The sequence below is a fragment of the Prionailurus bengalensis genome, chromosome B3, assembly GCF_016509475.1.
Source record: "Prionailurus bengalensis isolate Pbe53 chromosome B3, Fcat_Pben_1.1_paternal_pri, whole genome shotgun sequence".
NCBI classification, from domain to species: Eukaryota; Metazoa; Chordata; class Mammalia; order Carnivora; family Felidae; genus Prionailurus; species Prionailurus bengalensis.
In genome coordinates, this window is record NC_057355.1 from 75,552,912 (window position 1) to 75,566,623 (window position 13,712).

Sequence of the window (13,712 nt, forward strand, 5' to 3'; positions counted from 1 at the left end):
CAGAGAATGTTTTGTTTTATTTTGTTTCAATTTGTCTTTTGATCCACTGAAGATAGGTGTAGGAAAATAACATCTCCATTTCAGGGACAGGGACTCCATCAACTGAGCCAGTTCTAATTCCTCACAAAGCCGGATAAAGAGGCCTGAACACAACCACTTCAGCATCCAGTATGTCCAGTATGTCACAAACACCCACGAAATCAGAGTGGAAGTCTGTAGACTCTCAGAAACAGAAGTGTGATGTGCATTGCCTCCCAGCCCCCATTTCTAGCAGGGTGTGTGTGCAGAATCATTCTGGAACATAGAAAATTAAGAGGGCCTTGGTTGAGAAATCGGGAGTCAGGATGACTGAGATCCCTAGCAGGGGTGGGACAAAGAGGGGAGGGGAAGGGAAAAACGTATGGACAAGGAGGAAGGAAGCCGCCAAGGCAAATCTGGGCTTTTCATGTGGTTTTTGTCTCACCTGACATGGGTCACAGAAGTCTGTCATTGACATATATTTACATGTTTTCTAAACTGCAGATGAATTAGCTTTGTATGGCAAGAATCAGTGGATGTCCCATTTAATGACAAGATAATGACAAGATTTTTAAAAAAAATTTTTTTTAACATTTATGTTTGAGACAGAGAGAGAGAGAGAGAGAGCATGAACAGGGGAGGGTCAGAGAAAAAGGGAGACACAGAATCTGAAACAGGCTCCAGGCTCTGAGCTGTCAGCACAGAGCCTGACGCGGGGCTCAAACCTACAGACCGCGAGATCATGACCTGAGCCAAAGTCAGACGCTTAACCGACTGAGCCACCCAGGCGCCCCGATAATGACAAGATTTTGACAAGATAATTTACTCATAAAGCTGAAGGCCTCCCATGTATCAGGCCTTATACACACACACATATATAGCTCAGTTTAATCTTCAAAAAGCCCTTGGGACGGATATATATATATATAATTTCCATTTTACAGATGAGAAAATTGAGTCTCAAAGAGCTAATACAAGCAGTATTTTACCCTAAGTCAGTCTGACACCTAAGCCTGTGGTTTGTAGCTGTTTGGGGCTAGAAGAAAACAGGAAGCAACAGTGACTGGTAGCATCCCAGAGCGCCTCTGACTACAACTACTGACAAATGAAATCCTGATGATGTTCAACTTGCAATACAACAGCCAAGAGCGCTAACTTCTAAAAGCAGTAACTGAGACAAGCGCCACCAACAAAGAATGCATCTGCATGGATTACAACCCTGCCTTCTTGGTCGGCAGCTGCCAGGTACACAGGGCCTTGCCGGCCACGTTCTAGAAGGAGAGCTGCCTCAGTCGGCAATCCCCCTAACCAACGCTTGCTCTACCTTTGCAATTAGTCAAAATTAACCAAAGCGAACATGACGGAATCAGCTGTGAAATTCCTGCTCTTAACAGTGGGCTGTGTGGTAGGAGAGCACACAGATGGAGTTTCCTTTTTAAATGAAATGTTTTGGCACTAGCCTCTGTCAAGAGTTTTCCCTTGTTTCCATCTGGCTTTAGTACTGGAACGCATACATGAGAGAATGGAAAAAGAAAACTCCGTTGGCGTGCTAAACCACTAGAAAAGCTCAAGTGGTTGACAGCTCAGCCTCTAAACCCTCAGAGATGAAAACGCTTTGCTCAATCAAGGAATGCTGCCACACTGTTTCTAAGGAAGGGGAGAGTTCTGTTTCTCAGACCCAGCCCCATCCTAGAAAACAGACTAACAAGCATGCCCATGTTGGAGGGAGATGGGCCCGGATGTGTGTCTCAGTCCATCGCTCTCCGGCCGCCTCGCCCTGCGCGGGGCACTCACCCCCACTTCGAGCCTCCGCTGGTTCATCTGCAAAGCAGAAGCCACGTCACAAGACTGTCGTGAGGATTAGGTGAGATAATACCCGTGAAGGGCTTAGTTACCCATTTTTGGCATCTCCTATTCACCAGGCTTTAGAAGACACACATATTATTACCCCCAGTTTTCACAGGAAGAGCTCGAGAACCATTAAGGAAGCTCTAAAAAATTTTTAAGGCATCCACTTTTTTCTATTACATAACTGAACAAAAACAAGTTCCTACACGGCAGTGTTCTGTCAGGAGCCTATCAGAATTCCCCCGGGGAATGAATCTTCTCTAAGAGTCAAATACACCCGCTGTCATTCCGATAGGCTTTATTAACAGTCCAGTTATTGGCCTATGGGATTGTCACCACCCAGCCAAGACCGACCGAGGCCTAAACCTGTAGGGAAGCAGAGTGATATCAAGACACGATTATCACTAAAGTTGTGTGAGGAGGGTAAGAAAAGAAGTTTGGTTTGGGACGTTCTCTCTCACGTAACTCTTACACTCTCTCTCTCTCAGTGGCTAAGGGAATACAGACCTACAATCACACTCCCTGGGTTCAAATCCCTGTCTGGTAACTTGTAAGCTGATGATCTCGGGCAAGCTAATTTACTGCTAAATGCTCAGTTTCCTCATCTACAAAATGAAGACAATACTGTTATCTACCTTGTAGCACTGCTGTAAGAATTAAGTGAGTTAATATATAAAGGGCAAAGAACCATGTCTGTTATAGGAACTCAATAAATACCATTACTACTACTAGTATTGATTACTATCACGAATTCAAAGGGGGGCTTGGTGCCGATCTAATTGTATCGTGCACTGAATCATGATAGGTGCATGGTAGGTGCTATCTTCAAAGTTATTTATTTATTTATTTTAAAAATGTTTATTTTTGAGAGAGAGAGAGAGAGAGAGAGAGAGAGAGAGAGAGAGAGAGAGACGGAGAGCACATGAGCAAGAGGGGGAGGGGCAAGACAGAGAATCCAAAGCAGGCTCCGTGCTGACAGCAGACAGCCATACATGGAGCTCGAACTCCCAAACCACCAGATCATGACCCGAGCTGAAGGTGGATGCTTAACTGACTGAGCCACCCAGGTGCCTCTACACTGAAGGTCATTTATAAATAACACCTGGTGGCAGAATCCACTGGGCCAGAAGACATTTCAGAAAACCATTTCTCCACTTTTAACTCCACTTACCCAAGGATTATTGTTGTTACAAATGTTTCAATCAAATATGTCTATGCACACACACAGAAGAACCAAATTCTCAATATAAAGTATATCAGAGGATACTTCATTTTTATAAAATAAAAGAGGATCTAGAAAGAATCATAAGGCACTAGAAATAACTTTTATATTGCACCGTCTTCCAAAGCTACTTAAAGTTTTATGGCTGGATTTATATGTCAAATCTCTACAATAATGAGAGAAGAGACTTCTGATACATATTACAAATGTAGGAGAGTCTATTAATCAATAACCTCAGAAATTATAGCAAGACTACAGGTCAAAAGTGTTCAATGTCTTACCAGTTTTGAAGGGTTAGGGAGGAGTCTGCTCCTTAAAACACGGCCCTCTTGGGGCACCTGGGTGGCTCAGTCGGTTGAGCATCCGACTTCGACTCAGATCATGATCTCATGGTTCTCGGACCCCACATCAGGTTCTCTGCTGTCAGCACAGAGCCCACTTTGGATCCTCTGTCCCCTTCTCTCTCTGCTCCTCCCCCACTGGTTCTCTCTCTCTCTCAAAATAAAAAAATAAACTTAAAAAACAAAACACGGTCCGCTCTACACCACACCCCCCCGTGACCTAAGTCAGCAGAAATGAGATACTATGGCAGTATGAGCATGGCCACTGGGGTAATAAGGAATGGGTGGACTTCTCAGTCTGTTACTTCCAAAATGGTGGCTCTGGAATGGCATGACTTCTGATGACACTGGTTCCTTCGTCTGTGAAATGAAGAACCTAACACCTAATTGGTAAGAATGCTGTGAGGATTAACTGGAATGACAATAAATAATATATGTAAGACTAATGATTTTTATTTTTTTCTACATAATTTTCTAAAAGATTCATAGTTTTAGTAATATGTACTACTTCTGTAATACAGAATTATAAATATATGATTATTGTAGTTGTTTTGTATTTCTTCTTTTACTGTGAGTATGTTTGTATACCTCTGAGTTCAGAGTGAATTTTTTCATTTTCCTGGATAAAAAACTGTTGGAAAGTTAACTCACCATTCCTAAAGAAACCATTTCTATCAAGGTCAAATTTCATCCATCTTGTATTCTTCCCTTCTCTCTTTCCTATTATTTACAGACCTTGAGATGAGATCCTGTCAGAATTAGAAAGTGGGTGAAAAGAATTTCTTTCTATGTCAGACTGCTGAAAATTAACTTTGCTTACCCTAATTCCAATAACAACCTATAAAGAATGCTCTCGAACCCTCATAAATGCTCTAAGTGTCCATTTGGTTTATTAGCAGCCTGAATTTCTCCCTACATGCCATGTATGAAATAAGAATCCGATTTGGTAAAAATTTCCAACGGGTTCAGAATCCTAGAACCTCAGAACCCAAAGGAACCTTTGAATTTGTCAAGTAAATAAACCGAAGCCCAGAAAAATTCAGAGGTTTGAACATGGTTACAAAACACGCAAGGCCAAGAAGTACTTTTTTGGATAGAGTGGAGTGCAAAAATGTATTGTTACGTCAAGCACACCAATAAGACAACCCGGAGTAGAACTCCCCAACGTAACGAAACCTCTCAACCTTGGCTTCAGTATCTTCGAGGTCACACATTCAAAATACAGTAAGTTTTACCACTCCCTGCTGGTGCTACTGCAGTAGCACCTAGATCTGGATTTTGACAAGTTCCCAATGTGACTCTTAAGGAACATGTAGGATTGGCAACCGCGGAGATGAAGAGTAGTGTTGCCAGGTTCGAGGCTCCTATCCCGTGTAACTACCTTCCACAGGGATCCATTTACATAAATGATTTCATCAAAGTTCATTCAGAACTCTTTTTTTTAAATGAGAAAATTTTGCTCTCTAAACATCTAAAATCATTTCCAAAAGATAAAGATCTCGTTTCAACAAAAGACGTAAAAGAAGGTATTAATCACAAAAATTGAAATTTCTTCACACTCCTTTTCATGGGGACAATGAGTAGCAGCCAAGGAAAGATTTTTATCCATTTATGGATGTGAAGGCTAGCATCAGACATGGCATATACTGAATTAAAACAGGACTGGGAAAATAGATTTTAAGCACGAAATTATGGAATGTTCAGTAGCTAACTGGCCTCTACTAATAAACTGGTTTTTAACTTCTTAGCATGTTTCCAGTTTAGTTTTATAGACCCAAGTTTCACTGAAGGGGCCACCAACTGTAGAAATTCTTGGGGGTGGGGCTTGCATTATACTTTGAATGAGTTAACTGTTCTAAATTTTAAAGTCTGAAGTCTAAACAGGTATGTAGTGAGCCACAAATTTAAATAGCATCTTCTAGTTAAACACAAAGCATAGTGTCTGTACTTGGCAATGTGTCACGTGCGATGAGGAACTTGGAATGCACTGACATTCACATCATATAGATTCAAGCACAGATTTCCCTGACACACAGCTGCTTCTGTTTGAGGGCTCAAAAAGGCTGTGTAGGATAACTTCTCCTTTGTATGAATGAGAGGACTGGTTTCTGTCTTCCTTATAGGAGGAGGCTGGAGACATAAGAAGATTAATAAATTCCTTTTTTTTTTTTTTTAAGTTTACTTATTTATTTTTGAGAGAGAGAATCCCAAGCAGGCTCCACACTGCCAGCACAGAGCCTGATGCAGGACTGGATCTCACGGACTATGAGATTGTGACTAAAGCCAAAATCAAGAGTCGGACGCTCAACCGACTGAGTAAACCCAGGCACCCTGAAGGTTAATAAATTCTTACCATCATCCCACTAGTGACTCTGTAAGAGGTTTTTTTTTTTTTTAAATAGATTTTGCTGAGGGGCGCCTGGGTAGCTCAGTCGGTCAAGCGTCCGACTTCAGCTCAGGTCACGATCTCGCGGTCTGTGAGTTCGAGCACTGCGTCAGGCTCTGGGCTGATGGCTCGGAGCCTGGAGCCTGCTGCCGATTCTGTGTCTCCCTCTCTCTCTGCCCTTCCCCTGTTCATGCTCTCTCTCTGTCTCAAAAATAAACAAACATTAAAAAAAATAGATTTTGCTGATATATTTACATATAATAAAATATACCTATTCTTAGTGTACAGTTTGATAAGTTGTGAAAAAGATACATACCCAGATAACCATCACCTCAGTCAACATACAGAATACTTACACCATTGCAAAAAATTCCTTCATGCCCCTTTACAGTCAGTCCTTGACCCCAACCCTGTCAGCCACCCGTGGGCATTCTGTCACTACAGCTTAAGTTCTGTCCATTCTAGAATTTCATGTAAACAGAATCATACAGCATGTTGTCTTTTCTTTCTTTCATACAACATAAGGCTTTTGAGCGATCTATGTTGCTGCATGTACTGGCAATTCATTTCTTAGGGACTATTCCATAGATAGAAGATAATTTGTTTATTCATTCACATGTAGATGGACACTTGAGTTCTGAGTATGGGTTATTATAAATACCAAATTTAATGCACATGTCTTTATGTGGATATGTTTTTTTATTTCTCTTGGGTAAATGACTAGGAATAGAGTCGTTGAGTCAGAGTGCATGTTTGAATTTACAAAAAACTGCCAAATTGTTCCAAAGCAGTTGGTGAACACTCCCACCAGCAAAGTATGAGAGTTCAAACTGCTCCCCGTGGTTGCTAACACTCGGTATTGTCCGTCTTTTTAATTTTAGCCATTGCCAAAAAGAAAAAGTGGAAAACAGGCTTTGAGAATGCGAATCAACCAAAGCATGTCAGTAAATAAATGTTTGCACACCATCCAAGAAGCCATTTGGGAAGTCCAAAGAGAAACATTCAAATTCTACTCCAAGGCTCTGCAAATGAACTGGAGAGATTATTTCTCTCCTTACACAATCATAGCTAAATAACCCAAGAAAGATCATCTTACTTCCCCTGCTCCAACATCTTTCTGGATTTCTCCAAAAAACATGCAATTCGCTCTGAAAATAATAACTCTGAGGATCACAGGCTCACCCTCTCAGATCTGAAATTTGCCAGGCTCACACACACACAAATCAGTAAAAGACACTGGATATGTACAACACTCATGCTTACATGCATGTGCTGGCAAGGTCTGAAAGCTGAGATATTCTTCCCCTAAAAAAATTTTTTTTAACTTTTTATACTGCTCGAAAAGTGGTTAAATATTATTTTCAGACATTGCCCTAATTTGAACAAATCTTGCCTGTTCCAACGGGATAGCTGGTTTTCATCAACCAAACCACAAGAGAAGAGCCTGGCCTCCCAGAAGGCGTAGGTGGTTCACACTAATAGCAGGAAGGAGGCTGTCATTCCAGGGCTCAGCTTTCACTTCACAGCCGCCTCTGTGAGTTGAGCTACAAGAGGGTCATCCTGAGACCGCATGGGAGAAAAGGAGCAACTCAAAATCCGGCGCAGTCTTTTTAATGAGGCAGCCCTTCCCTCTGCCAGGAACGTTCACGGCACACACACACCATGCCTTTTCAGAACCAGGGAGGCCCTACTTTTCTCGCAGCTCTGGGTTCTCCCAGCCAGAACAAATTCTCCTCACACATGCTTTCGCATCACTGTATTGTTCCTTTTGAGCCTTTTCACAGTTAATAATTATGTTTATTTTAGCGAGTAGTTGATTGATGTCTACTGCTCCTTTCCATCAAACAAAGTAAGCTTCGTGAGTTTTTTTTTCTCCTAGCTGCATGCCCGGCACCTAGAGTGCTCAGCACATAAAAAATACTTAATAAATATTTGAGGAATTAATTACTCACCAGGTAAAACATTACCTTATGCCTCTAAGCTTCATGGAAGTTAGAAAATAAAGAAGGCTGCTCCTTTCTCCATTATAAGAAAAAAATCAAACTGCAAAAAACTTGGGTGTCAAAGTTGTCTGGTCGTCTCCTGCCCCAATTTCCATAAAACCATCTGCTTAACTGTCAGGTCTACTTTATCAACCTATCCTCTTGTGATTCAAATCCATGAAAAGAACGACAATGAAGACTATGAGAACAAGATATTTTCCTCCATTAGAATGGAATTCTGAAAAAGGAATTCTCATCGTTTCAAACTTGAAAACTAAAGTCTTGGTAATCTACAAGGGAAACGCAGATATCGGATAACTCTAGGTCATTATCTCCCATGGCGGGGGAAACGGCTCTGCTATTTCACTGAGACGAGGCAGGCAGAGAGTCCCTGTATCACTCTTGCAGATTTTGTGATCAGAAATAGGCTGACAGTAGTAGCATATGCCTCAAATGCAAACAGAACTGCCGTCTTTTCCAGTCAAAGGTATGTACTAGGCAAAACTCCAGTGACTTCTAGACCATCCACTTTTTCTTCAACTACCCATCTTCAGAGGAAATCTCAATGAAACACATATGGAATAAAACTTAATAAAATTAAATTAGAGTCACTATGTGCCCATACTCAGCTCACATTCAGCTCAGCCCAAACACAAAACAAAATTCATTATCATGCATTTTATTCATTATTGGTGCAAACAAAACTCTAGAATTAAAATTTAACATTATGAAAATATTTCCAAGACCTGAAGCTCATTAACACAATACTAGGAAGGTATTAGGAAAGGTTACTTCCTTCTTCCACTTAGTCATTAGATATTAATTGAGCCCCTATTAAATGCCAAGCACTACCCAGCACACTAGGGGAATGCAAATGTCCTCCAATAATAACCAAATTTTATTAATCTAATCCTAATTTGGAATTCAGAAAGAAAAACGAATAATTCAAGGTCAATTCTTTCACACTCACTTAAATAAAAGCTTTCTCCTAACTACTGAGAAGACATTCTTATCAAAAGGCTATATCATCATTTCATTATAAACTAAGACACTGTCTTGTCATTATCTTTACATATTCTTTCTGGAAAAAACCTATCTACACACTGAAGTGAATTCTGATAAACTAATTCAGAATCTTATTTTTTTTAAATCTAAAAGTTGGTCCAAAAATCAAGTTTTATTCCCAAGCCACAAGTGAAGGAAATAAAAAAAAAAAGATGAATTAAGGCAAGCTTCATTCTTCCATTGCCCAGTTACAAGAAGTATTATCAGACTTATTACAAATGCCTCAGGTGTTCAGCTTAGTTAGCATCACCACAACTCCATGGAAAACTTATCCAGATTTTATCTCAAAAGCTTGGTAGGAATCCACAGGAAGTCCCACACCTCTACAATCACAAGCACAAAGAGAAAAGAAAATAATCCAACAAAATTCTAAGCTTAATAGAAGAGATGCCTCTTCCTGACAAGGGACAGCTGTCAGGCAAAGCAATGACTTGGGCACTGCACCTACTTTCTCATGTTCCCTAAGGTGTCCATATTTATCTTGAGACAAACTATTACTGATTATTGGAAACGGTTAAGGAAAAGAAACCCAATGAAACTCAGGCTGGTGGTAATGACAATTATCCAGATACCAGGAATTATCCTCAAGCAAAAAGCCCTAAAGGAGAACGCACTTTCTGTCAATGTCCTAGTGAAGGAAAGTATGGCCAAACAAATGTGTCTGTCAGCCCCTTAAGAGAGGCACTTCATGAACTGGAAACTATGCTGAAAGTTGAACTTCATTCCCATTCCCACACCAAGCAACATCAAAAATAGAGGTTCCACTAGGGAAAAAGGACCAGAGGGGACATCAAGAGAAACAGGAAACATGACTGGAAGAGCAGATGTGTGCAAAAGCTGGGTATACCCAGCTCTCGGATACCTTAGAATTAACTGCTTTAAAATGAAGATGTTTAAATGTTCTTAAGGTCTGTTTTTCATTACCTGACAGGCAGATATATGTTAAATATTCGCCTTGACCCCCAGTTGCCAAGAAAGGAATCTTTTTCTTTGTCCTCCTCTTGACTTGGACAGCTCCCAGCATCCTTTCATCAAGAGGTGCAAAAATTTCCTTGCTGATGGCAGACTTGGCACTCATTGTGGAACAGTCGAGGAGGGCGCACAGCGAGTTTTCTAAAGAAGAAAAAGAAGAAGGCAAGTTGAACTGACAATATTCTAGGGCTCCTGTGACAGCGAGCGGCAAGTTGATTCGTAGGTGATGTAATTTTCGGTTTGTAGTTTAAACTCTCGCTTGCTTGAAACGCACTGCAGAATCATTAAAAGCAAGGTCTGCACATTGGTATTACCTGTGAAAAACACAAACAAAAGGGAATCCTGAGGTACTCGCTGAAAATGTCAAATACAATGTGAGACGGACAGCACGGAACGTGCTGGAACGTATCTGGAAAGTGTGTCAACCTCCACCCCAAATGCATCTAATGGTAACTGGAGGGCGGTACGCACCCCCATTCCTATTTTGTAAGAAACATGGTTTCACATTTCCAGTTGAGAAGTCTTTCCACTGTCCAACAATCCTTAATCAAGAAGTTCTTTAATGCTGCCTCAAAATCTCCTTTAACTCTAATGTAAATCCATTTCCCTAATTCTATTCACAGTGGAAATAATTATATCATCTTCTACATAATAACCATACATGCTACGGAAGACCATTAATTTAATCACCCGTTAGGCTGCTTTGGATCACGCTAAATAATTAATCCTTATTTATTAGCCTCTTTTAGTGGGTCCTATTTTCCAGCACTCCTCTGCATAGAGTTGCCATGCTCTGGACCCTTGACAAATTCTCCACATTTTTCTCCAGCCAGAGTGGACAGAAAATTCTATTAAAAAAAAAAAAAAAGTCTGACTAATGCCAAGTACTTTGGAAATGTTACCCGGCAGTGCCCACATGTTATGCTCCTGTGGGTAACTGGCAGTGTGTGCCCAATAATTAAGAAGACAAAGCAGTATGTTGCTGACTCATACAATGAGTCCCTCCTCTCCCTGCCACCAAACTCACATATATACAGCCCCATGTTATATTTAGTTTTCCAGAAGTTATACCTCCTTAATGGCCTTAATTCTGCTTATTTGTGTCCATTATATTCAAGGTCATTCTGAATTTTAACCCTTTTATCCAAAAACCTCAACAGCAACTTGATGAGACATTTTCTATGCCATCATCCTAGTTACAGTCTGTGTCTTAATCACTAAGCAAAATTTGTTTAACCAGCAAATCAGAACTAAAGGTGCAGACGGGGCCTGTGGGGTGGTCACTTGGGTTATACATACAGACTATTCAGAGAGAGAGCGCAAATGGGTCAACAGCACAGCCAAATATGGTAACAGCAGCTCAAAGAGTTGGTCAGCCTGCCGTAAAATTGAGCCGGTTGGTGAACAAACACTACGTGCCATCTCTAGGCTCAGTATTAGGGACACAAGAAATGTTTAAGACGTGGTCCCTGTTCTCCAGGAGTTGACTGCTGGCTACATCAAAGGTTTTGCTTTATGAGGGAAAACCATAGGATCACTCTTCCCAATGCAAGATTCACAAATGCTACCAACATAGCTACCCATCAGCAACTCTGTCGTAGAAAAGAGATATATTTAAAGAGAGCATCCCTCTGGTTAAGAAAAAAAAAAAAGTCTCCTACTTTCAATTTTGTAACAGAACAGGTTTTCTTAGTGGCACCAAGAGTAAAGAATACAAAGTGTTGTTTTTTATTATATCCATCTATGTCTCCACTACATATTATACTGATCTATACTCAGATCCGTTTGTGCTCTGGTCATGACATTTTCTCATTGCCACCAGGTTCCTCACACTGGCTGAGAACATAATGACAACAGTGTAGGGGGCCTGGTTTTCAATGTGCTGACCACTGACTGATAGCCTGCAATTTCCCAGAAGTTAGCAAACACAACGTCCCCCCGACACCCCCATGATTTTACCCTGTGACTTTCCCAGGCAGCGTGTTATCATTTACAGGGACATTTTTAAAGTGAGCGAGAAAAAAGGCCTCTCGCTTCTCACCCTTTGGGAACAAGTGAGAAAGCGAGCCAGTGGGAGCGCAACAGCTTCCAACGTTCTAGAAGCAATGCCGAAAGCATGTCATATCCCCAAACTCACCAGGCATTCTCTGACCAGTGCCTTCCCAACTGTGCTATGGCTTTTGCTTTCCTATTTTGGATTCACATTTTTCTAAAACTGTGGTTAAAAGAAATAAAAAGCTATCATTTTATTGTGTAAAATCTGCCAGAAAAAAAAAAAAAAAAGGAATATGCCTGTTTTACCAAACTCTTAGAAAATTCTGTTCTTCTTTTCAGAAACTGGTAAGACATGGAAATGACCTTTTACTGTGTTGTTTTTTTTTTTTTATACTGATATTCAGTAGCCAAGAACAATAACAAACAAAACATGACAAAAACCAGGAAACATAAAACCAGGAACTTCACTGAGCACAAGTTTTAGAATCAAAACAAACCTGGGTTCAAATTCCGGCTCCAACACTGAAGACCTATATGTGACTGGATAAATCTCTTAAAATTCCAGACCCTCAGCTTACTAACTGCAACTTAGATCTTCCCCCACCTCATGGAACTGTTGAAAGAATTAAATGAAACAATGCATGCAAATCACTTATTCTAGGGTCTGAATCATAATAAACTCTTAGAAAATTTTAGTTAATTCTGCTACAGCATGAAAAATAAAAGGCCCTCTGAACATGCAGAAGCTGAGCAAATGTAGCCATCCATACCAGAAGGGATTTGTAAAAGAGAAACTTAACTTTACCACGGCTTTTTTCCTCATTCATGGTCTGAAACTCTCTAAATATGGATACACGGTCTATTTTACGAAAGGCTCTGTATTGTTACAAGGATGATGAATTTATAGGCTTCGCCCTCAGGAAACTCACCAGTAGGAGATTATTGGATGCATTTTGTGGGATGTGTATGCCATGGCAGGCATGTGTGCATGTTTTTTATTGTTTTAACAAATGAAAATTTTTTTTTTTATTTTAGAGAAAGAGAGAGTGAATGAGCAGGGGAGAGGGGCAGAGGGAGAGAAAGTGAGAGAATCCCAAACAGGCTCCATGCTCAGTGCAGAGCCTGAGATGGGGCTCGATCCCACGACTATGAGATCATGACCTGAGCCAAAATTAAGAGTTGGAGGCTCACCCGACTGAGCCACCTGTGTGGCTCACGTGTGCATGTTTTTTAACACCATCCTGGGAATGGGAAGGTACAATGGATCAGAAAGAAAAGAATCAGAAAGGGAAAAGGGTACTTGTGCAGTTTCGTGGCAAGAATCTATAAGAGTGTCTCCCAACCTGAGGACACATCTGAATTCAGCATAAAAAGCTTTTAAAAAATGCAGACTCTTGGTCCCCTCCTTTACACCCACCAAATTAGAATCTTGGCATTTGTATTTTAAACAATTCTCTAACTGGTTCTCATGCAGCCATCCTGATGCCTAATTTAAAAATCAACAGCCTAACAAGGAAGTATGGAATGGAAAGAAATGTATTCTTCGGAAAGAATACAGGAAGCCATGTAACAGGATTTTCTCTCTCGATTCAAGCAAGCAGCTTTATCAAGTCTTACATCTTGTTGGTAAATCAATGTCCAGCCCAAGACTGGGACCCCACTGTAAGAAAACAAGACGAATACAACACCAATGACCGCAGGTATTCTAGTCTACATCATAATGAATGTAGCAGGACATGCCGCCCCAAAATAGGCAACTTCAATATTTTGATTATTTGGGGCAGAAGGCATCTGAAAAGCAGCAAATGCAAGGAGAGGCTTTGTCTGAATTCCCCTGATCTGCTAAAGACAGATCCTCCAAAAGGAACTCAATAAATCCCCTC

The 13,712-nt window shown here is 40.7% G+C and overlaps 1 protein-coding gene across 2 annotated transcripts in view; it reads right to left on the reverse strand.

Annotated features, from left to right (window-relative positions):
• The window catches only part of STXBP6 (syntaxin binding protein 6), a 249,007-nt gene that overhangs the window by 160,025 nt on the left and 75,270 nt on the right, over positions 1-13,712 (reverse strand). For both annotated transcript variants that reach the window (XM_043555946.1, XM_043555945.1), the window contains exon 2: positions 9,787-9,975. In XM_043555946.1, coding sequence (XP_043411881.1) covers positions 9,787-9,940 — 154 coding nt within the window. In that variant the 5' untranslated portion in view covers positions 9,941-9,975. The remainder of the gene's footprint in view (positions 1-9,786; positions 9,976-13,712) is intronic.